This window comes from Equus asinus, chromosome 9 (genome assembly GCF_041296235.1).
Source record: "Equus asinus isolate D_3611 breed Donkey chromosome 9, EquAss-T2T_v2, whole genome shotgun sequence".
Taxonomy (NCBI): domain Eukaryota; kingdom Metazoa; phylum Chordata; class Mammalia; order Perissodactyla; family Equidae; genus Equus; species Equus asinus.
In genome coordinates, this window is record NC_091798.1 from 91,338,869 (window position 1) to 91,365,166 (window position 26,298).

The window sequence follows — 26,298 nt, forward strand, 5'->3', positions numbered from 1 at the left end:
CCCTGTGCTCCCCTCCCCTGACCTTTGTAGAAAAAGTCAAAGCTGGGAGGAGAGTCTGAAAGAGGCACACGTCTCTCGGCTAACACCGGTAGCAAACTGGGAGGGCATTTCCATATCTCTTCAGAAAAAAACTATGCAGTAATCAATTATTATGCCTATTAAAAAGAAATCATCGCTATTAGCTATTTTAATCTGTCTGGCATTGAAGACCTTCCGCGGGCAGGGATGGCAGAAATGCCCATGTGGTTCCTTGGCCTGAGACCTAGATGCACCAGCTGGTTCCCCCTTCACGATCCCAAAAAAGGATCAAAGGCTGGTAACACGGCTGGGACGTTTTGTGCAGTCACAGAGGAAACATTCTTAACTCCTGAGGAGCAGCAGCACTGGAGGGGAGAACCAGGAAGGACAACACATCTGTTTCTGTTTGCATTTAAAATTAATTAAAACAATGTTTCCAAAGTCTGGGACTGGCACTCTTAGGGATAGGAAATATAATTTTAGTTGTTTTGAGTAACTATTTTACAAAACTCTGAATCACAATGATAAAATTAGTCTTTTCCACTTTCTTTTTTTTTTCTTTTTTAAAGGGATTGTCGTTTTCTCTTTTTAAAGATTGGCACCTGAGCTAACAACTGTTGCCAATCTTCTTTTTTTTTTCCTGCTTTTTTCTCCCCATATCCCCCCAGTACATAGTTGTATATTGTAGTAGTGGGTCCTTCTAGTTGTGGTATGTGGGATGCCGCCTCAACGTGGCCTGACAAGCAGTGCCATGTCGGTGCCCAGGATCTGAACTGGAGAAACCCTGGGCCCCCGAAGCGGAGTGTGTGAACTTAACCACTTGGCCACAGGGCCGGCCCCTCCACTTTCAATCTCTTCTTTTCACAACAATTATATTGAGATAGAATTCACATATCATGAAATCCACTCATTTAAAATGTATGATGCAATGGTTTTTAGTATATTCAAAAAACTGTGCAACCATCACCACTATCTAATTTCAGGACATTTTCATCACCCTAAAAGAAACTCTGCACCCATTAGCAGCCACTCCCCATTACCCCTTCCTCCTAGCCCCTAGAAACCACAGATCTACTTTCTGTCTGTATAGATTTAGCTGTTTTGGACACTTCACGCGAATGGAATCATACAATGTGTGGCCTTTTGTGCCTGGCTTCTTTCACTTAGCATGATATTTTCAAGGTTCGTTCATGTTGCGGCACATATCAGTGCTTCACTCCTCTTTATTACTGTGTGGATATATCACACTTTATTCATTCATCTGTTGATGTGCATTTGTCTCCACTTTCTGGCTATTATGAACAATGTTGCTATGAACATTTATGTACAAATTTTTGTGCAGCCATATGTTTTCATTTTTATTAAGTACATACCTAGGAGTGGAATTGTTGCATCATATAGTAACTCTCTATTTAATACTTAGAAGTTGTCAACTGATTTCCAAAGTGGCTATACAATTTTACATTTCTACTAGCAGTATGTGAGAGTTTCAGTTATTCCACATCCTTGCCAACATTTGTTACTATCTGAGTTTTTGATTCTAGCCATCCTAGTGGGTATGAGGTGCTATCTCATTGTGGTTTTGATTTCAATCCCTGATGACTAGTGATGCTGAGCATTTTTTCATGTACTTATTGGCCACTTGTATATCTTCCTTGGAGAAATACCTATTCAGATTATTTACTCATTTAAAAATTTTTTTTATGTTTTTATTTTCAAATGTAGTAAAATACGTGTAACATAAAATTTACCATCTTAACCATTTTTAACTGTATAGTTTAGTAGCGTTAAGTATATTCACATTGCTGTGCAGCCAATCTCCAGAACTCTTCATTTTGCAAAACAGATGCTCTATACCCATTAAAGATAACTCCTCATTCCCCTTTGCCACCACCATACTACTTTCTGTCTCTCTGAATTTGACTGCTCTAGCTACCTCATGTAAGTGGAATCATATAGTATTTGTCTCTTTGTGACTGGTTTATTTCACACAGATAATGTCCTCAAGGTTCACCCATGGTGTAGCATGTATCTGAACTTCCTTTTTAAGGCTGAATAATATTCCATTGTAGGTATGTACCACATTTTGTTTATCCACTGATGGACATTCGGGTTGCTTCCACCTTTTGGCTATTGTGAATAATGCTGCTATGCACACCATTGTACAAATATCTCTTCAACTCTGCTTTCAATTTTCTTTTTCTTTTTTTTTTTTGATGAGGAAGATTAGCCCTGAGCTAATATTTGTTGCCAATCTTCCTCTTTTTTTTGCTTGAGGAAGATTAGCCCTGAGTGATTATCTGTGGCAGTCTTCCTACACATTACATGCGGGTCAATGCCACAGTGTGGCTGATGAGTGGTGTAGGTCTGTGTCCAGGATCTGAACCCGTGAACCAAGGCTGCTCAAGTGGAGCGCACCAAACTCAACCACTATGCCACAGGGTTGGCCTCCTGCTTTGATTCTTTTGAGTAGATACCCAGAAATGGAATTGCTGGATCATGTGGTAATTCTATGTTTAATTTTTTGAAGAATTGCCATACTGTTTTCCTTAGCAGCTGCACCATTGTACATTCCCAATAGTGTATAAGGGTTCCAATTTCTGCACATCCTTGCCAACACTTGTTAGTTTCTGTTTTGTTTTGTTTTGATAGAAGCCATCCTAACCGGTGTGAGGTGGTATCTCACTATGGTTTTGGTTTGGATTTCCCTAATCATTAGTGATGCTGAGCATCTTTTCATGTGCTTCTTGGCCATTTGTATATCTTTTCTGGATAAATGTCTATTCAAGTCTTTAGCTCATTTTTCAATTAGGTTGTTTTTTGTTGTGGAGTTGTAGGAGTTCTTTATATATTCTGGATATTAACCCCTTATCAGATATATGATTTGCAAATATTTTCTCCCATTCTTTAGGTTGCCTTTTCACTCTATGGACTGTGTCCTTTCATGCATAATTGTCCATTTTTAAAATTGTTTACCTTTTTATCATTGAGTTGTAGGTTTTCTTTATAGATTCTGAATATAAGTCCTTTAGATATATTATTTGCAATTATTTTATCTCCTTCTCTTGGGTGTCTTTTCAATTTCTCGATGGCACTGTACAGAGCAAGTTTTTAATTTGGATGAGGTCTAACTAACTTTTTTCTTTTGTTGCTTGTGCATTTACTGTCATATCTAAGAAATCATTGCCTAATCCAAAGTCGCAAAGATTTACTCCTATGTTTTCTTCTAAGAGTTTTACAGTTTTAACTCTTACATTTAGGGCTCTGATTCAGTTTTTAAAAAATGATTTTATTGAGGTCATAATGGTTTATAACATTGCACACTTTCAGGTGTACATTATTATTTATTAGTTTCTGGATAGACTGCACCGTGCTCACCACCAATAGTCTAATTTTTACCTGTCACCCATCACCATATATATGTGTACCTTTACCCCCTTTGCCCACCCCCAACCCCCTTCCCCTCTGGTAACCACTAATCTGTTCTTTTCATCCATGTGTTCATCTTCCACATATGAATGAAATCACGTGGTGTTTATCTTTCTCTGTCTGGCTTGTTTCAGTTAACATAATACCCTCAAGGTCCATTCATATTGTTGCAAATGGGATGATTTTGTCTTTTTTATGGCTGAGTAGTATTCCACTGTATATACATATCACATCTTCTTTATCCACTCATCAGCTGATGAGCACTTGAGTTGCTTCCACATCTTGGCTATTATGAATAACGTTGCAATGATCATAGGGGTTCATAACTCTCTTTGAATTGTTGATTTCAAGTTCTTTGGATAAATACCCAGTAGTGGGATTGCTGGGTCATGTGATATTTCTATTTTCAATTTTTTGAAAAATCTCCATACTGTTTTCCATAGTGGCTGAACCAGTTTGCATTCCCACCAGCAGCGTATGAGGGTTCTCTTTTCTCCACATCCTCCCCAACATTTGTTATTTCTGGTCTTGGTAATTATAGCCATTCTAACAGGCTATATCTAAGTGTATTTCTAACATTCTAACAGGTGATATCTAAGTGTAGTTTTGACTTGCATTTTCCTAATGATTATCAGTGTTGAACATCTTTTCATGTGCCTAATGGCCATCTGTATATCTTCTTTGGAAAAATGTCTGTTCAGATCCTCTGCCCATTTTTTGATCAGGTTGTTTGTTTTGTTGTTGTTGATTTATATGAGTTCTTTATATATTTTGGAGAAATATATATTGTCAGAAATATGATTTGCAAATATTTTCTCCCAGTTGGTGGGTTGTCTTTTCATTTTGTTCCTGGTTTCCTTTGCCTTGCAGAAGCTTTTTAGTCTGATGTCCCATTTGTTTATTTTTTCTCTTCTTTCCCTTGCTAGAGTAGACTTGGTACTCAAAAAGCTGCTTCTAAGACTGATGTCAAAGAGTGTTCTGCCTATATTTTCGTCTAGGAGTTTTGTAGTTTCACATCTTACCTTCAAGTCTTTAATCCATTTTGAGTTAATTTTTGTGTATGGTGTAAGATAATGGTCTACTTTCATTTTTTTGCATGTGGCTGTCCAGTTTGCCAATATCATTTATTGAAGAGACTTTCCTTTCTCCATTGTATGTTCTTGGCTCCTTTGGTGAAGATTAGCTGTCCATAGATGTGTGGCTTTATTTCTGGGCTTTCAATTCTGTTCCATTGATCTGTGTGTCTGTTTTTGTATCAGTACCATGCTGTTTTGATTACTATAGCTTTGTAGTATATTTTGAAATCAGGGATTGCGATGCCTCCAGCTTTGTTCTTTTTTCTCAGGATTGCTTTAGCAATTTGGGGTCTTTTGTTGCCCCATATGAACTTTAGGATTCTTTGTTCTATTTCTGTGAAGAATGTCATTGGGATTCTGGTAGGGATTGCACTGAACCTGTAGATTGCTTTAGGTAATATGGACAATCTAAGTATGTTTATTCTTCCAATCCATGTGCATGGAATATCTTTATATTCTTTATGGCATAATTGATTTCTTTCAATAATGTCTTATAGTTTTCATTGTATAGGTCTTTCACCTCCTTGGTTAAATTTATTCTTAGATATTTTATTCTTTTTGTTGTGATTACAAATGGGATTGTATTCTTAAGTTCTCTTTCTGGTAGTTTGTTATTAGTGTATAGAAATGCAACTGATTTCTGTAAGTTGATTTTGTGCCCTGCAACTTTTCTGTAGTTGTTGATTATTTCCAATAGTTTCCTGGTGGATTCTTTAGGGTTTTCTATATATATAGGATCATGTCACCTGCAAACAGTGAGGGTTTCACTTCTTCCTTTCCAATTTGGATACCTTTTATTTCCTTTTCTTACCTAATCGCTCTGACCAAAACCTCCAGTACTATGTTGAATAGGAGGGGAAAGAGTGGGCACCATTGTCATCTTCCTGTTCTCAGAGGGATGGCTTTCAGTTTTTCCATGTTGAGTATGATGTTGGCTGTGTGTTTGTCATATGTGGCCTTTATTATGTCGAGGTATTTTTCTTCTATACCCCTTTTATTGAGAGTTCTTATCATAAATGTTGGATCTTGTGAAATGCTTTCTCTCCATCTACTGAGATGATCATGGTATTTTTTATTCCTTATTTTGTTAATGTAGTATATCACATTGATTGATTTGCAGATGTTGAACCATCCCTGTGCCCCTTGCATAAATCCCACTTGATCATGGTGTATGATCCTTTTAAAGTATTACTGTATTTAGTTTGCCAATATTTTGTTGAGGATTTTTGTGTCTATGTTCATCAGTGATATTGGCCTGTAATTTTCCTTTTTTGCATTGTCCTTGTCTGGTTTTGGTATCAGGATAATGTTGGCTTCATAGAATGAGTTAGGAAGTGTTCCATCTTCTTCAATTTTTTGTAAGAATTTGAGAAGGATAGGTATTAAATCTTCTTTGAATGTTTGATAGAATTCTCCAGAGAAGGCATTTGGTCCTGACTTTTGTTTTCTGGGAGGTTTTCTCTTACTGTTTCAATCTCTTTGTGATTGGTCTATTCAGATTCTCTATTTCTTCTTGATTCATTTTTGGGAGGTTGTATGAGTCTAAGAATTTATCCAGTTCTTCTAGGTTATCCAATTTGTTGGCATATAGTTGTTCATAGCATTCTTTTATAACCCTTCCTGTTTCTGTGGTATCCATTGTAATTTCTCCTCTTTCATTTCTAATTGTATTTATTTGAGCTTTCTCTCTTTTTTCCTTAGTGAGTTTGGCTAAATGTTTGTCAGTTTTTATCTTCTCAAAGAATCAGCTCTTTGGTTTCATCAATCCCTTCTATTGTGTGTGTTTTTTTTTTGTCTCTATTTCATTTATTTCTGCTCTAATTTTATTATTTTCCTCCTCTGCTGACTTTGGGCTTTGTTTGTCTTCTTTTTCTAGTTCTGTTAGGTTTAGTTTAAGATTTCTTATTTGAGATTTTTCTTGTTTGTGGAGGAGGGCCTGTATTGCTATGAATTTCCCTCTTAGAAGCACTTTTTCTGCATCCCATAAGAGTTGGTATGATGTATTCTCATTTTCATTTGTCTCTGGGTATTTTTTGATTTCTCCTTTGATTTCTTCATTGATCCAACAGTTGTTCAGTAGTATGTTGTTTAGTCTCCACATATTTGGCACTTTCCTAGCTTTTTTCTTATAGTTGATTTCTAGTTTCATAGCATTGTGGTTGGAAAAGAGGCACCATATGATTTCAATCTTCTTAAATATATTGAGGCTTGCCTTGTTTCCCAACATATAGTCTATCTTTGAGAATGTTCCATGTGCACTTGAGAAGAATATGTATTCTGCTGTTTTTGGATGGAACGTTCTATATATATCTATTAAGTCCATCGGGTCTAGTTTTTCATTTAATTCCACTATTTTCTTGTTGACTTTCTGTCTGGATGATCTATCCATTGATGTAGGTGGGGTGTTGAAGTCCCCTATTATTATTGTGTTGCTGCTAATTTGTCTCTTTAGGTCTGTTAATAGTTGCTTTACATACTTTGGTGCTCCTGTGTTAGGTGCATATATATTCATAAGTCTTACATCCTCTCAGTAGAATATCCCTTTTATCATTATATAGTGCCCCTCTTTGTCTCTCACTGCCTTTTTTATCTTGAAGTCCAGTTTGTCTGATGTAGGTATGACAATACCTGCTTTCTTTTGTTTGCCATTTGCTTGGAGTGTTGTCTTCCATCCCTTCACTCTGAGTCTGTCTTTAGAGCTGAGACGTGTTTCCCTGAGGCAGCATATTGTGGGTCTTGTTTTTTAATCCATCCAGCCACTTTGTGTCATTTGATTGAAGAACTTAACCCATTTACATTTAGGGTGATTACTGATATATGAGGGCTTAATATTGACATTTTATCTCTTGTTTTCTGGTTGTTCTATATTCCCCTTGTTTCTCTTCCCTTGTATTTCTGACTGCCATTTCAGTTTGGTGGTTTTCTGTGATGGTTTTCTCTTTATTTATGATTTCTGCCTCTGCTCTGGTTTTTTGTTTAATGGTTACCGTGAGGTTTGTATAAAAGATCTTGTAGATGAGACAGTAAATTTTCTTACAGCCTTTTATCTCCATTAACTAAGCAGGTTCCATCCTTTCCTCTTCCCCTTCTAAGTTATTGTTGTCACAAATTATTCTGTTTTGTGTTGTCAGTTTGTGATTAAAATGAACTGTTTATAGTTATTTTTTTGATGTTTTCCTTCCCTTTATCTTTTATGTTATAATTGTTTGCTAACCTGTCTTCATAGAGAGTTGCGATTTTCTGATTTTGTCTGTCTATTTATTTCTTTGTTCAAGGCTTTGTAAACCTTTGCCTTTTTGTTTCAGGTATGAGGGAATCCTTGATCATTTCTTGTAAGGGAGGTCTGGTGGTGATGAACTCCCTCAGCTTTTGTTTATCTGGGACAGCTTTTATTTCTCCATCGTATCTGAAGGGTAGTTTTGCTGGATAGAGTATTCTTGGCTGAAAATTTTTATCTTTCAGTATTTTGAATATATCATTCCAATCTCTCCTAGCCTGTAAGGTTTCTGCTGAGAAATCCACTGAAAGCCTGATAGGGGTTCCTTTGTAGATTATTCTCTTCTGCCTTGCTCCCTTGAATATTTTTTCTTTGCCATTGACTTTTACCAGTTTCACTATTATATGCCTTGGAGAAGGTCTTTTTGCATTGGTGTCATTATGAGTTCTATCGGTTTCATATATTTGTAAGTCCAGTCCTTTCTCCAGGTTTGGAGGGTTCTCCAGTATTATTTCTTTGAACAAGCTCTTTGCTCTTTTCTTTCCCTCTTCTCCCTCTGGAATATCTATAAGCCTTATGTTGCATTTCCTAATTGAGTCGGATATTTCTTGAAGAATTTCTTCATTTTTTTATAGTCTTAGTTCTCTTTCCTCCTCCACCTGAAGCATTTCTATATTTCTCTTCTCTAAATTACTACTTCCACAATGTCAGCTCTGTTTTTCAAGGTTTGTTTTTATCTTATTTATTGTATTCTTCACCTCCAGAATTTGTTTGGCTTTTTTTTTTTTTTTTAGAGTTTCAATCTCTTTTATGAAGAATTCCTTCTGCTCATTAATTTTGTTCCTGAGTTCACTGTCTTTCTGAGTTTTCTTGTAACTTATTGAGTTTCTTTATGACAACTATTTTGAATTCTCTGTCATTGAGATTGTACATTTCTGTGAATTCCAGACTGGTTTCTGGAGACTCGTCATTCTCCTTCTGCTCTGAAGAGTTAATGTAGTTCTTCTTGGTGTTTCACAAAGTGAGCCTTTGCCAGCACATAGTGGTGGTATCATGTCGCAGGCGCCACCTCCCACCTCTGTTGGGGGGAGGGGTGAGGTAGGAGCTGTGTTTTCTGAACCCACTGCTTCTGCTGGAAGTTGCATTGATAGGGCTTGTCTGCATTTGCCTGCTGGCCACAGGTGCTCTGGTCCAGATCCACTGCCTTGGCCAGGGACCAGCCAAGCTGGTGCACTAGGTGGAAGGGGAGGGGCACTTTCTTTCATGCACTTGGGCCTATTCTGCACTCATGGGAGGTTCACCTGTACTGCTGCACTTGGTGGGGGCGCTCACGTGGTGGCTGAGCTGTGCCACTGGGTGTGGAGCATTCCCATGGGCCAGGCTGCAACTCTGAAAGCAAAAGTGTTCACACGCCGGCCTGCCTGCTCCCCTGCCTCTTCTTACAGACGTGCATCAGCTGCGTGGACACTTGCAACCTAGATCACTGCTGCTGGCAAGGGGGAGGGGATCCACTCACCTCCTTCTCCTGCTTCCTGGGGATCCAGTAGCCTCACTTTCATATGTATGGCCATGTGGATCTCTCAGAAGTCCTATTGTGCTTTGTAGGGAATCCTCTGTTGGTTAATGAACGTCTGTTTGGTTGAATTTAGTGGGGAGAGAGTAAGGGAACAGCTCGCTCTGCCGTGATGCTGACATCACTTCTCCTCTCTGATGCATTTTGAGTTCATTTTTGTGTAGAAGGAAGGGGTCCAGCTTCCTTCTTGGCATGTGGATTTCCAGTTGTCCCAGCACCATTTGTTGAAAAGACTGTCCCTTTTCCATTTAACTGTTTTAGCCTCTTGTCAAAAACAAATTGACACAAATTTGAAGGTTTACTTCTAGATTGTCAGTTCTAACCCATCGACCAGTATGTCTATCTTTATGCCAGTACCACACTGCCTTGCCTACTGCCTTTTCCATTCTCTTATAATCTTTAAGATTAGAGAAGGAGAGTATCTGTTTAATGTTGCATTTTCCTTGACATTCCCTGACACTCGCTCACCGGGTTTTTAAGAAAAGGAGAAGAGGGCTCAGATGCACAGCTTCAAGGAAGCAACTATACCCTGCAAAGGGATGATCCCGGCAGCCGCTTCTACCCTTTATTCTGATAGCTACAGAATATAAAAATTTCCTGAAAATATCTCCTTAAAGAGCTTATTTTGATGTTCTACATGGTCCCTAGAGAACAAGAAACAAGCACCTGGCCACAGGCTTGGCAAGTGGTTCTGCTGCTGTGCCTGCGTCTGCACATGGACACCTCCTCATCGAGACAGACAGTAAAATTGCAGACAGTCTCTCTGCAATTACATTACTCCCACATTATTCCATCTGCTTCCAATCCAACACACGAAGAAATTCCAAATCGGTTACAAGCTATGTTTCCCAGGACAGGATTCTGTTTTCAATTTTTGTTAACAAAAGGAACAGACTATTTCTCCTTGAAGACTAACAGTCTGAATTAACACAGGAACATTTCCTCTCTGCTATCCATGGGAAAGAATCTCTCATTCTAAAAGAGAACTCCCCACCACTTTTTCCGCGTGGGGACACTGCCGTCAGCAAACGTGCAGCCAACGTGTGGACATTTTTTTGAGATGGATGTCTACTACAAAAACAGACACATGGGCTGCTGCTCAAATATGAAGGAGTCTACTTGCTCATTAGAAAATTAATTTTGCAAACGGTGCATTGCTGGACATGTTTTGTGATTTTGGGTGTTCCTATACAGAGAAAAAAGGATAGCCTCTTCATTTAATCAACCAGTTCACCTCTTCAGCTGGTCGTTCAGCCCTGCCTTTGTTTAGGGTCATTTAAAACACTATGGAGAGCTTGTTGTAAATGTCGAGGCGGTTCCCTGTGCCAGCCCTGAAAGAGGGAAATCCAAAGTAGACCCAGTCTTTGTTCCAAACCCATATTCAAGCTTTAGTATCTTAGAAGAGCTTAACGATAAAGACTGAAATTTTGAATAGTCAGTTTTGCCACTTGTTAGTAAATCCGGTTTGGTGGGGAGCAGGGGCAGGACCTTTGAGAGGTGTGTATGTGTTATACTTTCCTCCTCGTTGCGTGTATAATCTGCAGTTGGGTGTCTCCTTCCCCAGGGTTCTTGACCTTCAGTGTGCATCTGAATCACCTGGGATCTTGTTAGAATGCAAGTGCCGATTTGGCAGGTCTGGGGTGCATTTCTAACTCGTCCCCAGGACTTGGCTTTGAGTAGCAAGGTCCAAAACTATTCTTGAAATGGTTACCTTTTAAGAACCTAGATTTTTCAGGAAATAAGTTCCATTTCCTCCTCTAATCAAACAAACTCTCAATGCTTAGGCTCTTTTTTGACTTTAAATGACTGAAAAGCCATCTAAGGCCCAGCAAACTGCCCTGCCCCCAACAGGCACTTAACTTGTGGCCGATGGCGGTGGTGTTTGCATGAGACCCAGATGGTGCCGTTATGACACAGCACAGACTGTGAAATGGCCTCCTTCTAAGAAATAGGGGTTTCCAGAACAATAGAAGTGATTCTTTGCAGGCGGCTGTTGTTGGGTGGGGGTGTTTATTCCCCCATTTATTCCCTATTTCTCTACATCCAACATCAGAATAGAGAGAACATTCTCATTTTCCAAGAAAATTCCTGGCAAAGTTGAGAGGATTCCTGAAAGGGGGAGAGACGGCGTGTGGGGGTCCAGGCAGTGCGGCCTTGGTGGGTGGGGAAAATACCAGGGCCTGTCCTGCTCAGGGCTTACACTGCACATTCTCAAGCTGACTTGTAAATGGATCGTGTAAGAAGTAAACTTTGCTGGTTTGGCAGGAGTTTTATTAATGTGTAAGAGTCAGGGTATAAATAATCGAAGGTCTCTTAGGATTAATAATATAAGGTACAGCGCATGCTTACAGTAAGCCCCATGGAGACTAAGCGTTTTCAAGATAACAGCCGTCTGAACCGTGGTCCCTGCTAAGACCGCCCCCAACCCCACTTACTGAATGCGTGCTGATGATTTCTTCAATTGAGATATAAATGACTGGCTTGCTCACTGTCACCACATCTGTGTATTTATCCATATTAAACTTTTCTTCCGGCTCAAGGACATTACATGCTTCTTTGAAATATTTCCTATTAAAGGGAAAAAAAGGTCTTAAGACAGTATCAAATATCAAAATAGTGAGGGCATCCTGAGTGACGGTAAAGCCTTGTTCTCCAAGATAAACCTTGGGGGCTTACTACAGCCTCTTCCAGGCCGGCTCCTGATGGTGCAAGCCGAGACCACGTTTCCAGACGTCGGACCCAGCTCCTCAGACAGGAATGGAGAAAGCAGTGAAGGCCACAGGCCCTGTCAGTGACCCAGTATAATCAAATGATGGGCAGGTTGTTTAAAAAAATGCTATTATTTTAAAAATGGCCCCTGAAATTTAAACAAAAGTGTCAAGACTGATAATCCTTGATGTAAGACTCAAATCTTTCTAGAGAAAACAATCAGAAAAGCAGTTCATCAAATTTGCTCCTTCAAATGGCACAAGCTCCTGGGTCTTCTAACGAACTGTCAGAGCTTCTGTTACCAATTTGACAATAATCAGTAGAGTTAAGCCTACCCTACTCTTAGTTGATGCAAACAGCAGTTGCTGACTGATGGAAAGACTGTTAAGGCTAGACACACGAATACATACAGTGCCCCATCCCTGCAGTCTCAGACTCTAACAAGTCTGCTATTTAAGTGACAGCAAATTTAGACCAAGAGGTCAAGAAAAGCCAGGCGTGCTGTGGCCAGCTTTAGGAGTGGTCCCTTGCTCAGGTAGAAGGGGTGTTTCATTCTATAAAGTCGTAAACGTTTCATACACCTGAAACCATCCTTGGTTTATCTCCTAAGGGTACCCAAGGCTTGTCCAGCAGAAATGACCTCTAACCTTGCCAACCCAAGGCTGGGCGAGGGGAAATGGCAGGCAGCCGTGTTGGGGTCAGGGAGGAGCATGTTCCCATGTGACTATTGGTCTTCCTGCACTTTTTTGGCTATCTTTTTTCATGAGTTGCTAAGGAACACAAAGCATAAACATGAGTGGAAGAGGAAAAGAGATTTAAGAGGAGGTGAGGAGAGGTTTTTGGTTTTGTTTCTTTATGAAGAAGCACTGGAACCATAGATGGTTGATAGAAATAATCTAAGAGAAAAGGAAACTCTAATAGCAGATATGGGTTTACCGGAAACATATATTGCTGTTTTGGTTAGTGAGGAGAACTAAAATTAGCAGCTTGAGAAATCAAAACTTTCCTTTTTTTTTTTAAGGATTGGCACCTGGGCTAACATCTGATGCCAATCTTTTTTTTTTTTCCTCACTTTATCTCCTCAAACAACCCCCCGGTACACAGTTGTATATCTTAGTTGCAGGTCCTTCTAGTTGTGGGATGTGGGACGCTGCCTCAACGTAGCCTGACGAGCAGTGCCATGTCTGCGCCCAGGATCCGAACCCTGGGCTGCCACAGAGAAGCGCGCGAACTTAACCACTTGGCCACGGAGCCGGCCCCAAAACTTTCTGCAGTAAGAGGATTTGGGGGAGTTTTCTCACGAGAGGCCACAAATTCGAAATAGAGATTAAGGATCATGAATTAGCTCTGTCAGTAGTAAGTCATTAATCCAGAGGGAAACTGAGGAATGGGAAACGACCACTTTCCAAGCGAGGAGTGAAAGAGGCCACATTTATGTCACACTTCTATGACCTTCTGCCTGAAAGGCAGACAAGAGAAACAAGGAAAGCGGAGATGAACGTGCCCCTGAGGGAGCTTCAGGGTGAGGGACTCTTCCTCGTGGATTCCCCCCTGTCATGTCCCTGTGGACTGATTAGCGACATAATTCAGAAGCGCGTACGAGGTCAATAAACATAAGTCTTACAGGTATCATTGAGAGAGGTTCGAGAATAGAACAGAACATTTCACACACAATCCTCGCAAATATAACAGCTGGGTCGTCCCAACCTTTCAAGACCAAATACTCCGTTTCCTACTATTGTTTGATGCAGATAAGGCAATTTCTTCCCGATTGCACAAGTTCTTAAAAAAACAAAAATAAAAACCTTCTTCTTAAGTTCAACAAAGTGGAAATCAGCTATTTTGATTTTTTAATTCTAAGTATGATAAGCTTGCAGCATACCAGGGAGAACAAAGATCTCATTTTGTCAACAGCAGAGACCGTACATACGGGTACGACTCTGTATCAGGGGCACTGGGGACGGGGGTGGGATGAGAAACAGCAGACAGACGTGACCTAGCCTGCTTGGCCCTCCCTCCTCTCGCCCCACAGTGCCAACGAGAAGAAACACATGAGGCCAAATGAGGTTCCTGTCCGCCCCCACCCCCAAACTCCAGCTCTGAGCACAGAACATACATTGCTCTTGCCCACCATCTTGCAAGTTTCTCCAAAAGCAATGACTCCTCTCACCTGAACTTCTGATACGTCTCTGATAAATAATTGTTCATAGACGAGAGATGCTCATTTTCTCCTTCAAACAGCTTGTTGGAGGCTGCATGCTGAAGAACCTTGGCCACCGAGCCCAAGTTTCTCCTTTGGTCGGAATTGATCTGACCTCCGGCTGTCATGTCGATGATGTCAAAGCCGTCAGGAGCGACGATGGCTGGGTTCATGTACCGATAGTACAGGAGGTTTCCGACAATCTGGAGCGATGCAGAAGGAAAGACTATTTTTAAGAAAGAAAACTCAAGAATTTTAGATTTGTTTTATGGAGGTAGTCATTTATATTTCCCACTAATATAATCACACATTATTAATATAGTTGACAAAATAATTTTTGGTGGACAATATGCTTACTGCCCCCAAAAGGCTTTAATATAAAGAATCTCAATAATGTGAAAGACCTCCAAATTAACCTCAGCATAATCAATAATCTTGATAGTCATTAGAAACAGAAGACCTGCAGTGTATTACAGTGATACACGGGGAAAAATCTTACAAAATGGTACATTGGTAATTTTGGCTCACATCCCCAAGGGCAGCTACGGTGAGATTACCCTTGAAAATCTACCTTTAACAGCTCATCTTCTGTTGCATCGGGAAATTTCTCATGGATGGAATTCTTCAGTACTTTGGCTATATACCTCAATCCATAACTACATGTAAAACAGATGACAAAAGAAAATCATGGAAAAAGGCTGAGAGAGAAAGAAACACAGCAATTGTTCCAGTCAACTAAGGCTGAGCACTTTTCCTAAAAATTAAACATAAAATGAGATGGTGACAGAATCACAGGACTTGCACTGACGATAGGCACTGGGTACTGTTCTGTACTGTTTCCTCTTTAGGGAACAGTTATGACTTTAAAATGCAAATGTAGGCAAATTTTTAAAATAGTAAATGCCATATGAGGAGGAACTCCTGTCTTCACTGCCAGGGTTTATTCTATGTAGTATTCCAAGAACTTTCAGCGGAGAACACTGAAGCTGCTACGTGAACAACTTACGGCAGTAGCTCAAGGGAAGAAACGATGGAGCTCAGGACTTTGTCAGTGACCCTGCGCAGGTTCTCGATGGAGACTTCCAGTTTGCTTTGCACTTCTGGGTATGTTAGGGCTTGTTCGGTGGTCACATCGTAAGGCAGCTTGCTGAAAATGCAACAAGGGCTTGCCATTAACCGGGAGCTCAGCCGCAAGCATTTGTACCCTTGCCAAGTTGGCTCTACGGTCAAGCTTCGTACCGTGAACTGGACTTTGCCCACTGACTCCAATGACACAACGTTTGCTAAGTGAGGGGAGGCCCCACGTGCCCAGACAGTACTCTCTGCCATCAGAGGAACTGGGGGACTGCAGGCTCTCCTAGCAAAATTAGAGGCAGATCCAAGGAATGTAGACGCAGCTAAATTTCTCTTCTTTTTTTAAATTATAAAAAAGCAGTATGTTCATTAAAGAAAAAATTGTATATGAGAAAACAAGAAAACAATACCAACCCAGAGATGACCACTTTTCATATTCTAGTACCTAACTTTCTAGGTCCTTCTCTATGCATGTGTGTATATGGGTCTCACACACCCATGGATGGAATGGAGTTCACGTATGTACACATCCCAGACAGGTCCTACCTGTATGCGGATATAGACACGCATACTTTTTTTTTTTCCCCAGAAAATGGGTTATCATGCCTAACTGCAACTGAAAACTTTATCATGAACATTTTTTGCATGCCAGTAAATATATTTCTATACCACCATTCCAAATAGTTACTACTCTATTACATGTTATACAAACATTTATTTAACAAATTCCCCAAGGCTAAATATTTGACTTTGCCCAGGTTTTTGCTATTACAAACAGTGCTGAAACAACCATCCATGTAATTCTCTGTGCATATCTTAACTATTTCACAAGGCATCCTTTTGAAGGAAAAGAAAAAAATCTGGTATTGCCAAAATCTACACAACACCACATAGAATAAGCCAACCCTACCTGGCTCGTTAATGCGTATACGTTGAAGTTACTCACTTGGTAACTGTAAAAAAGTACACATTATCAGGTGACGAGGAAGTGTGTGCTGTTTCTATGTTTAGGTTTAGAAACACACAAAGAATAACGAAGGGAGAGAATTGTAGAAGTTGTGGCTTTGGGGATCAACTGGTCCCGAAACTTGAAAATACCGTAATATCAAGATGAGCAAGAGTCCAAGGATGTGACCTGCATGGATATGTTAAAGGGAGGGAGTATCTTGGGTTGAAAACTGACTTTGTATGGTAAACTTCGTTTTCTTAACAGAGTTTAAGAGTATATATAAATAAACATGCAAAAATGATAATAAAACATGGCTGAAAACTAGTGTCTTCCTGGCTTTGTTACCTGGCTTCTCCAGTCTGTGTTTCTAGTTGGTTCACCCAAGCCTTGTACACCTCTACTGGGCTCGTGTTGATGATCAGGGACCTGTCATCGATGATCCCTTTCACCACTGGAGCCAGGAGCTGGCGCAGGGTGTTCTGTCCACGGGCACCTCTGTTGAAGCTGACGACCATCTTGATGACTGTGGGGTTCCCAGTAACTATGTCCTGTACCTGGTCCACCTTTGATCTGAAAAAAGCCCAAACCAAAACAAAATGGTTTTCCTCTACGGATAGAATTGTAAGCAGTGTATATTCTCTCTGGCAGGCAAGGGCTTCGTGGAGTTATATTTTTCTCCGCGAAGATCAAAGATGGTGTGATTTAAAAGGAAGCAATCATTTGTAGGATGTATGTTTATTTGAGAAATTTAAGAATCTAGAAATAAGTTTTCAGCTTTAATTTTATTCTAGAAGACAGGAACGAACTGAAAATGGACCAAGACTAATAATAATACCGGGTGACATTGTGTAAGTATTGCCCCCCTCTGGTTAACAGATTTCAAAAGTAACCTTCTTGACTGAATGAACTATCCCCACTTCTTCAAATCCCATTCAAATTTATTGCCATGTAACTTCCAGCTACATCACATGGCTAAGAGCACTCTTGACTGCTGATTGCCAACTCCTATGACCCTACCCCCCCTCAACCAGCGCGCCCCCCGCCCCCCGTCACCTCTGTGCAACCTCTCTCCCTTTTCCACTTCCTTTCCCTTTAGGGTCTGATAGTGCGCATCTGGGTCCTTATCTTACCTAGTCATTCCTTTTGCTTCCTTTGCTGGCTCCCCTTCGCGTATTTTATTTCTGTTCCTTTCACGTCCTTCTGTGTGATCTAACCTCAGACCTCACTCACATGCACAACTTCAACTGCCATCTCTTTGGAACCTATTCTCTGGTCTCGGTGTCTAAGCCACACCTCCTTCTTGGGAGTAGGTCTTGACTTTTCAATTTTCTGCTGGACATTTTCATGGACCTGTTCTATACCAACAGCTCAGACTCACACACTATATCTTCTTCCTTCTGACTCCCCCATTTCTCTGACTTGTGGAGCTCCAATTCATCTTGTTCATACACGGCAGCAGATCAATATTGCAAAAATCCAGTGTGGTCATGTCAACACCCTGCTCGAAAAGCTCACAGCTTCCCAAAAAGTAAACAGTGCCTCAGCACCTGGGCCTCCATTCTGTGTCTCCTGCAATCTGGTCCAGGCTCTCCCTCCAGTTCCATCTCCCAGGGGTGTCTGATGAAATCATCTTTCGGCTGGACCAATCTCCCTTCCTTCCTGCACCGTGGCTCATGCTGCTTCTATCACAATTGCACCTCATTTCCCTCTTGCATTTTTTCTTATACAAACAGTAGACTTTCTTCAAGGTTTTGGGTCAACTACCTCCTCTTCTCTAAAATCTTTATCGAATGACCTAACTGGAACTTTTCTTTCCATCCCTCTGATCTGTTACACTGTGTAGATCATTCATTTAATACTTACCTCACTCTACTGTCCAGCATCACTATATCTCATGAAGCCTATTTCTCACACTGGCTTATAGGCATCTGGGGAGCAGAGGTGCCTGGCTACTATGCTCTGGAGACCCATAGGAACTAGCATAGCTTAAGGGATCAAGAAGTCAGGAAGGCAGTTAAGGTCCATCTAGTTGGCTAAGGGCATTTCTCATGTATTATTTTTTTGCCCATTCATTATGGCTATCTACACATTTTTTACAGTAACTGAGTCAGAAAATAAATTAGCAAAAAGCAGCTCAAGTTCCAGTAAGAAGGCAGGACTATTTAGCAGAGATCATTATCCTCATCTGTTTATGGCTTTATGACTCACAGAATTTTAATTAAATTTTCCCACTGACTTTCAAAAAGCTTTTAATTTTCTGTTGTTGTATGCCTGCAAAATCAGAAGTTAGTTTAGCACTAGAAAAGGTACCACTGGTGGGAGAAAGTTGCACCTGAATATATCTATAATGATGTAGAAATTTCTCAAGAAATTTGATATATTTTAATATGTATAAATTACATATAAGAATAATTTTAAAATTATTTTAGTAAATCAGAGAAATCCACCACTAACAAAATAACCTATTCATCGGTATTTTTTACATATATGTTTATATACATACTTTATTTCTTCCTCCAGAGCAGTTTTAAAAAGCTTTAGGAGTAGATATTCTTCTCGTTGATTGGAAGCATAATTGTATAGTGTGAAAATAACAGTGTCCATAAATTTAGTTGACTTGTTCTGTGGCATCTGGAAAATCAGCTTAGCCAGGTATAAGGGATTGGTCTAAAAGGAAAGAGAGAAGAAAACGCCCCCATAAAACTATATGTTAATATATTATTAAAGCAAAGAGGAATACTCCACCCCCTGCTCTTCAGTGACATGATATGTATAAAGCATACAGAAAAGTATCCGGCATGTAACAAGACTTTAAAGGTATGAGCTAATATGAATCTTATACTATAGGAAGTTATATTAGAAAGTTACGATAGGATTTAATTTTATAAACTAAATAATGTATTTAATGAAATATAGTTGTATCTTGTACACTTCACACTGTTAACCATTTTGAGCCACATTTATATTGTAGAGGCACGGAAGGGAGGCGGGTGGCCAATAGAATCTGGTATCTCAAGAGACTGGCAAGAATGGACCAAGGGCCCAGCTAAACAGGCTGTCCCAGAAGGACTGATGCATGAACAGGAAGAAACACTTCCCATATTCTGAGACTAGAAAGAAAAAGAAAAGGATATGTTACATGTGGAGACAGTGGGACGGCCGTGATGTTTTACAAGAAGTGAGAAGGTTGGAGTGAGGTAGGGAGGCTGAAGAGAGAGGTAAAAGTCAGGACAGTTGATGGAAAACACCAGAAGAAACTCACAAGAACAAAAAGACAAAAGATTGACGAGAATTTTTTAAAAAATTGACATGGAGCCCTGAGGGCTCAGCTGAGGATGGAGTCCATAGACGTAGCACCAGTCTTCATGGTAATATGGCTTTTCTCCAGTAGCTACCAACCAGGCGGAGGTTAGAAGAGAAAAAAGCAGTATTTAGATTGTACAGAAATGTAATACCCCTACCCTTCATCTTCCTGCTGATGAGAAAACAAAATTTTCCATATGTGGAAACTAGTGTTCATCTAACACTCCAGCAACTTGGCTTTAGAGTTTTTAAGAAAATCCAAATTCTGGTTTACTTTACACTTACATTTCCGTTCAAGCTCATAAAGATTGGCTGAAGTGTTATGAATAGGCAGCTCAGGACAACGTTTTCTTTTTCCCTCCATAGTGATTCTTTTGCCACACTAAGCACATGGGATCATGAGAAAGGAAACTCACTTTACCACTAAAGAAGCCAGCTCTCCATTCCTCTCAAATGACCTAAAACTGTAAATTTAGGCTCAGAATGAGGAGACGAATCCCCAGCAAAACCTGTAGCAGCTGACCTGCTGCTGTGGTAAGGATTCTGGCCGAGGCTTGATCCCAAGGCCAAAGGAGCCCAGACCACTTGCTTTTCTACAGTTTCCTTCTTGATCTTGGGCCACTGTCTCCGAAGGAGAGAGAAGAAAAAGTGGAGAAAAACATGTGATTTCCAGAGACCTTCCCTGAACGGTCACATCCTGGGGCTGTCAGTTTTGGATTATTTGGGGAATAAAACTTGGTGGAATTGTCCTAGTCATGCTCCTGTGCCTTTTCTCCTTTCCATTAAGGAGCCTCCACTTACATATAACAGGGTAAACAACACAAGTCTTAGGCCAATGACTAAATCTTCACTTTCCTTATGACAACAAAGTCTATCAAAACCTAACATTAGAAAACTAAATCCTAAAGAAGCTTCATATACTTGGAAGTTCACGGAGGTCAAAAACGACAAATGCCTAAGAATAAATTTCCAACTGGTGGATGATGACTAATCTAATTTAGCAGATGCGCACTCTGAGCCCTCTTTCTTTCTGAAAAGGTTGCTGGTGCTTAAGCAGTGGATTCCGAGAACAAGTCTAAGTTTTACCATTTTTCTTTCTATGCTGCCACATTGTGGTCATCAGTGGCTCTACACCTGATTGCCAATCTATTATTCCAAGTACAGAACCCTCAACTCGGCCAAAATTAACGTCTCTTCTCTCAACGGGGCTAGCCGCACTTCGTTCACGGTTTGGGTAACGTGCTCTCTATACACCTAAGGTCAGTGGCGCCTTCAAGCAAAGATTCAGGCACCGCCAGGCCTTGACGGAACCACCCCCCACAGCAGCAGCGCCCCCCCCCCCCCCCCCATGGGAGGGACCCCTGACTCTCAGGGAAGAACTGCAGATCCACCCCCTTGGGAATGTCTTCCTGCTGAAGGAAAGGCTTTATTTAGATCTATCGCTACAGCTTACTCAGTTTCCTTTGGGACTAATGGGACGTGCTGGTAGGGCAGATGGGGCAGATCAACAGTGAAACAAAACCACAGAGTCCAGATGTAACCAGGTCAACCGATTAGTAATCACCCGTACTCTGGAAGCAACGGAAAATTACTGCTCATTTAAGTCATAGTGATGGCACGAAAATAATGAAATAAAGAAAGATACGCTACTTCCCTAATCCAAACTCTCCGACTCTTTCCTCAAAAGAAGGGCAGGCTGGATCTGGCAAAGATCTCTTTTTCACCTAGTTAGTCTTTTCACGGCTGACAGCGTCGGCTTATGTTATTAGATTTATACTGTTTCTGCAGATGACTATAGTAAAACGTAGTCGCAAAGACATGGAAGTCAAAGACTCTGAAGTCACACTGCCTGGTCCCAACATCTTTGCTTTACCATCTACTGGCTGAGTCTCCGTTTCCTCATATGTCATACGGGATAACAATGATAATTATTTTCTGATGGTTCCCAGGGTTGTGGTAGGCATTAAACGAGATCATGCATATAAAGCATCTAGAATAGCACCTGGTACCTGGCAGGTGCTCAGAACATGTGAGCCACCAGTGCGGTAGGGGGGGAGAAGACCCACGTAACCCACAAGCACGGACCACAGTACTGATCCAAAACTCAGGGGAAAAGAAACTGTCCTCACCTGTAAAAGATAAAATAGCTGCTGATAGGTTTCTAGTGTTTTTCTCCTCTCCTTACTCAAACTTTTGATTCCCTGGTTGTCAGTGTTATTCAGTATTTGTATCTCTCCACCTTTTTTCTTATTCAGCTTCGTTCTGTGTGAGATTACATCCTGGAAAAAAAATTTGATGAAATTACTACTTTTTACTCTGGCGCTCTTCACCTCCTCCCTTCACATACAACCTGAAACACACAGAGTCGGGAAGATTAATTTTCCACATTTTCCTCAGGAAGAGACGAAGACACAATGTTAAACAAATTATGGAAATCCAGCTTGCAAGTGCATTTGGCTTTTTAAATATTTGTTGTCCCAAGCTGGACTTATCTGCTCGTAAGACGTGATGAAGGCACCAAGACAATTCAATAGGGACAGAACAGTCTTCTCAACAAACGATGCTTGGACAGCCGGGTATCCAGGACAGACAGTGACTGTTAAGGAATATGGGGGTTTTCTTTGGTTTTTTGAATTGAAATATTATTCACATACTATAAAATGCATGCTTTTAAAGTGTATAATTCAGCGATGTTTAGTATATTCACAAGGTTGTGTAACCATCACTATCTAATTCCAAAACATTTTCTTTGGGCTTCCTTTTTGGGGTGACAAGCTTAAAGGGTCATGAACAAAAATAGGTCCTTTACATAAGGGGCTACCAAACACTTTTTACAGAGACCCACAATAAAAAATACATTTTACATCTTTCGTTGGTGTACACACACACACACACACTATACTAAACAATCCTTATCCTTACTACTGGGGCACACTGATATTTCCAATTTTCTTTTATTCTAGCCCATTTTTAAAGACTGCCGATGTGACATGCTAACCGGATTTCATCACCCACCAATGGCACATGACTCACATGAAAGTCACAGTTCTAGGACACCTCCTCTGCTACTTAACATTGGGTTGCTGTCCCACAGAGTAGGTGGCAAGAAAGTTGTTTTTTTTCAAAACTTCTTCCCTCTGCTTCCCTGAGCTCTTAGGCCAAGCTCCACATGAGGACTCGATTGGTAGCCAGTAAGTATCAGGATGCTTGACCACTGTTCCTTAGTGGAGGAACGCTGGGCGTTTCAGGCAATAGAGTGCTTGGCTGCGCACGCACTGCTGGCCACCTAGCATCCCTGGCCCCGTCTGCTAAATGCCAGTAGGGACCCCTAGTCATTCTGACAACCAAAAACATGCCTGCTTCCACTTCCAGTTGCCCGTGGGGATGAGAACGACTGTCAGCGTTTGTGTACAGGACAAGCTCTAAATCTGCTTGCCTCCTAGCACCCAATTCTCAGAGCTGCGGTCAGCCCATGGGTAGAAAAAAACTCTTGGAGCTCTGAGGAAGATAGCTCTAAGTGGTTACATCCACTGCCTTCCAGGTATGTGATTTTAGTTTTTCCTATTCTCAGCTGAGAGATTTGTCTTAATCATTTGCTTCCGTCCCCCTAATTGCTTACATGGGGAAAGAGGGGGATTTGATTTGCATTTCTATAACATTTTTTTAAAAAGGCAAGATTTCCCCTCTTGTTTCACAAACATATAAAATACATTCAAGGGGCCGGCCCCATGGCCGAGTGGTTGGGTTCGTGCACTTTGCTTCGGCGGCCCAGGGTTTCGTTGGTTCGGATCCTGGGTATGGACATGGTACCGCTCATCAAGCCATGCTGAGGTGGCGTCCCACATGCCACAACTAGAAGGACCCACAACTAAAAATATGCAACTATGTACGGGGAGGCTTTGGGGAGAAAAAAGGAAAAAATAAAATCTTTAAAATACAATCAAAATGAAGACAGGAAGCCTAGTGACCACCAGATGGAGGTGAAGTGGAAGTCTAGGCAGGCGGCTGTCTGATATCCTTATCTGTGAGAAGTCCTAGACATCACTAGACCAACTCTGGCTTACAATTCCATTTAACCCAGGTTTTTCCTCTTCAAATAACTGGGGATGTGTAGATCATTCAGTTCCCTCAAATATGTAGAATAAATTGATTATCTTGATTTTAAATATATAGTGGATAAAAAATCTTGGTACTTATATTCCCCATCTTACCTACTTTCCATGGTGGTGGCTCTGGAACCTAGAGACTTTGTTTTGTTCTAGACCTCATCTTTAGGGTGACGGTTTTTGACATATACAGAAGAGAAGAGAGGGTGGCGGTGGTGAGCCAGCTCTGGGGCAGAGCTGAATTCCTCTGCCTTAGAGATGGAGACATTTGGTGAAGGCTGGACAGGGAGAGGAGCGTAGCCAGGGAACCAGTGGCGTCCAGCGCTGAGCCCTACAGGGGAGAGGCCGGGGAGACCTAGTGGCTGTGCAGAGGGAACAGTCTGGCTGCTCGGGATGCCAGCGCAGAGCCGGGCAGGTGGATGCAGTGAGCTGCTCTTCCTTCCTCCCTGTGAACTTTCACCTTGCTCACAACCGCTCTTGTGTGAAGGGAGGTTTGCTTTGGGAAGCTTGAAGAAGGGGCCAAAGGCCAACCCAGACGGGTTCCAAACAGAGGCATATGCTTTGTATTAATAGAAATTTAATTTCCCCTCTTCTTATCAATAAATATGGAAGATTTGAGGAATGCAGGTTTGAAGGAGCAACAGCCTTAGCTTGTTCATGAGATTGCCACACCTCATGCTGCCCCGATTGCTACCATCTTCCTCCTCCCTGATCGCAGGATATCTGCATGCAGGTAATACGCTACAACAGAAAAATTTTTATAGAAGGTGTGGACTAGTATAAGGGGCTTGGGGCTTGGAGTCATAAAAATACGCGTATCTGCAAAGCGGAAGTAGCTTTGTGACCTTGTGCAGGTCAACCTCTCTAAGCCTCCGTTTCCTCAATCGATAAAATGGTCTATAATAGCAATCTGACTGGGTTGCCGTGAAGATTAAAAATATCCGTAAAGCATTTAGCACATTTTCTAGTGAAGAAAACGAGGTTCAGAGAGGTTAAGAAACACGCCCAAGGAAGCATGCTGATATAAGCAGTGAAGTGGTATAACTAAGCAACAAAGTGAATCTCTATCCTGGGTTTCAGGCGGCCCGGTCTGCAAGTCTGCACCCAGAGGGCACATCACAGCCGTCAGTGGGAACTTCAGCCACTCGGCATTACCTTCAGCTTCTCTCCAGGTTTTCCTTCAGGCTAGTGTGAGTCTACTCACACCTTTCTTCCTCCCTGTGCCTCTAAGAAACTTCCATGTCACACGCTTTGTCTCCATCTCCAAACCATTCTTTTTGCCTTAAACCAATGACAGCCACTTCACTCACTCACTGACTCTCTGAGGTTTCCAGGAGGAAGGCCAATTTTCAAAGAATTGTGAGATCTGCGGTTACTGGAGGGAGCTAGAGTTACTGTTTACCAACCAAGCTACTTCCCTTTAAAATCTTTTTTTCTCACTAAACACATGCTCAGGGTCAAAAAAAAAAACGGATAAAGAAGATAAGTTTAATTCTACCACCCAAAGAAAACTCGCTTAACTTTTTTTCTTATAGCTTAAGTATATATATATATATATTTACAATGAATGAAATTAGTTTAACTTCTAATATGTGTTTGATAAAAGTCTGGTATTTGAAGAGGTAAGATGAAAAGTTAACTTTGTTTTACAACGTTATCAATTAGGAATACTTAAAAAAAAACTTTAAAACATTCATAAAGATCTGAAAATCTGCCATGATTGTATTCCCACAAGCTACATAATATTTCTACTATTTACTGTTTTGCAACTAAGACTTTATTGTAAAAGGCAAGGAGCTTCCTGTTTACGACTTTATGGGAATAGGATACAAGAGCAGTTTAAGGCTATAAAAGGGCATTCTCTCAAGGACCTTCTGGAGTACATTATACTTTCAAAGTTCTCATGTGTGTCAGACAATACAAACACATTTTTTTAAAAAAAGAGTAAAGTATTATTGTTTTTCTGGATAAAATAATGAAAACTGAGTTAAATGCAGAACATTTAAATTGTTTTCTTAATATTTAGAAAAGATGATCCTTTCTCATGTTACGAAGTGCTCTATTTTCCTTATTTTCTCTGCACCATTTCACTAGGATCTCTGTGAGGGCTGGAAACCAGAGTGGGCGTTCACGTGGCCACTTATCTGGTAGCCTCCCACGGCTTCGCATCTCCCGGTTTTCCAGAACTATGTATTTGAGTCACCGGCATTAGACTCGCCACCTGGACCCACCGTGGCGTTCTCAGAGCTTCCAGAGGTCAGCTTTCCCCTCTTGACCTATCAGTTTCCTGAAAACTGATATGGCACAGGAGCAGGGACCTGGAGAGAAGCCTGATTCTAGAAATCTCCTTTTCTGGGGGAAAAATGACACTTTTCACATGGTTTTCAGGAGCTCTGACACTGGCAGCTTTCACACATACAAAACTACAGCATTATTTATTTAGGGGCTATTATTGGGGCAGTACCACGCTGTGGAGGGGCCATGATGGAAATGTGTGGGAGTGTTTTTTAACATGTTAATGATCGGAGGGCACTACTGGCTTCTAGTGGGTGGCGGCAAGGGAGGACAGATGTTCTGCTGTCCTGCAGTTTGTAGGAAGGTCCTGCATGAATAATTGTCCACACTTTGCATGCCTGGATTTTGA

The 26,298-nt window shown here is 40.9% G+C and overlaps 1 protein-coding gene across 5 annotated transcripts in view; it reads right to left on the reverse strand.

Moving 5' to 3' along the window:
• The window catches only part of IQGAP2 (IQ motif containing GTPase activating protein 2), a 267,741-nt gene that overhangs the window by 28,136 nt on the left and 213,307 nt on the right, over window positions 1-26,298 (reverse strand). For all 5 annotated transcript variants that reach the window (XM_070517917.1, XM_070517918.1, XM_070517919.1 and 2 more), the window contains 7 exons: window positions 21,678-21,827; window positions 18,749-18,912; window positions 16,591-16,815; window positions 15,229-15,369; window positions 14,794-14,878; window positions 14,193-14,425; window positions 11,749-11,881 (listed from right to left, as the gene is read on the reverse strand). In XM_070517917.1, the coding sequence (XP_070374018.1) occupies window positions 11,749-11,881; window positions 14,193-14,425; window positions 14,794-14,878; window positions 15,229-15,369; window positions 16,591-16,815; window positions 18,749-18,912; window positions 21,678-21,827 (1,131 nt within the window). The remainder of the gene's footprint in view (window positions 1-11,748; window positions 11,882-14,192; window positions 14,426-14,793; window positions 14,879-15,228; window positions 15,370-16,590; window positions 16,816-18,748; window positions 18,913-21,677; window positions 21,828-26,298) is intronic.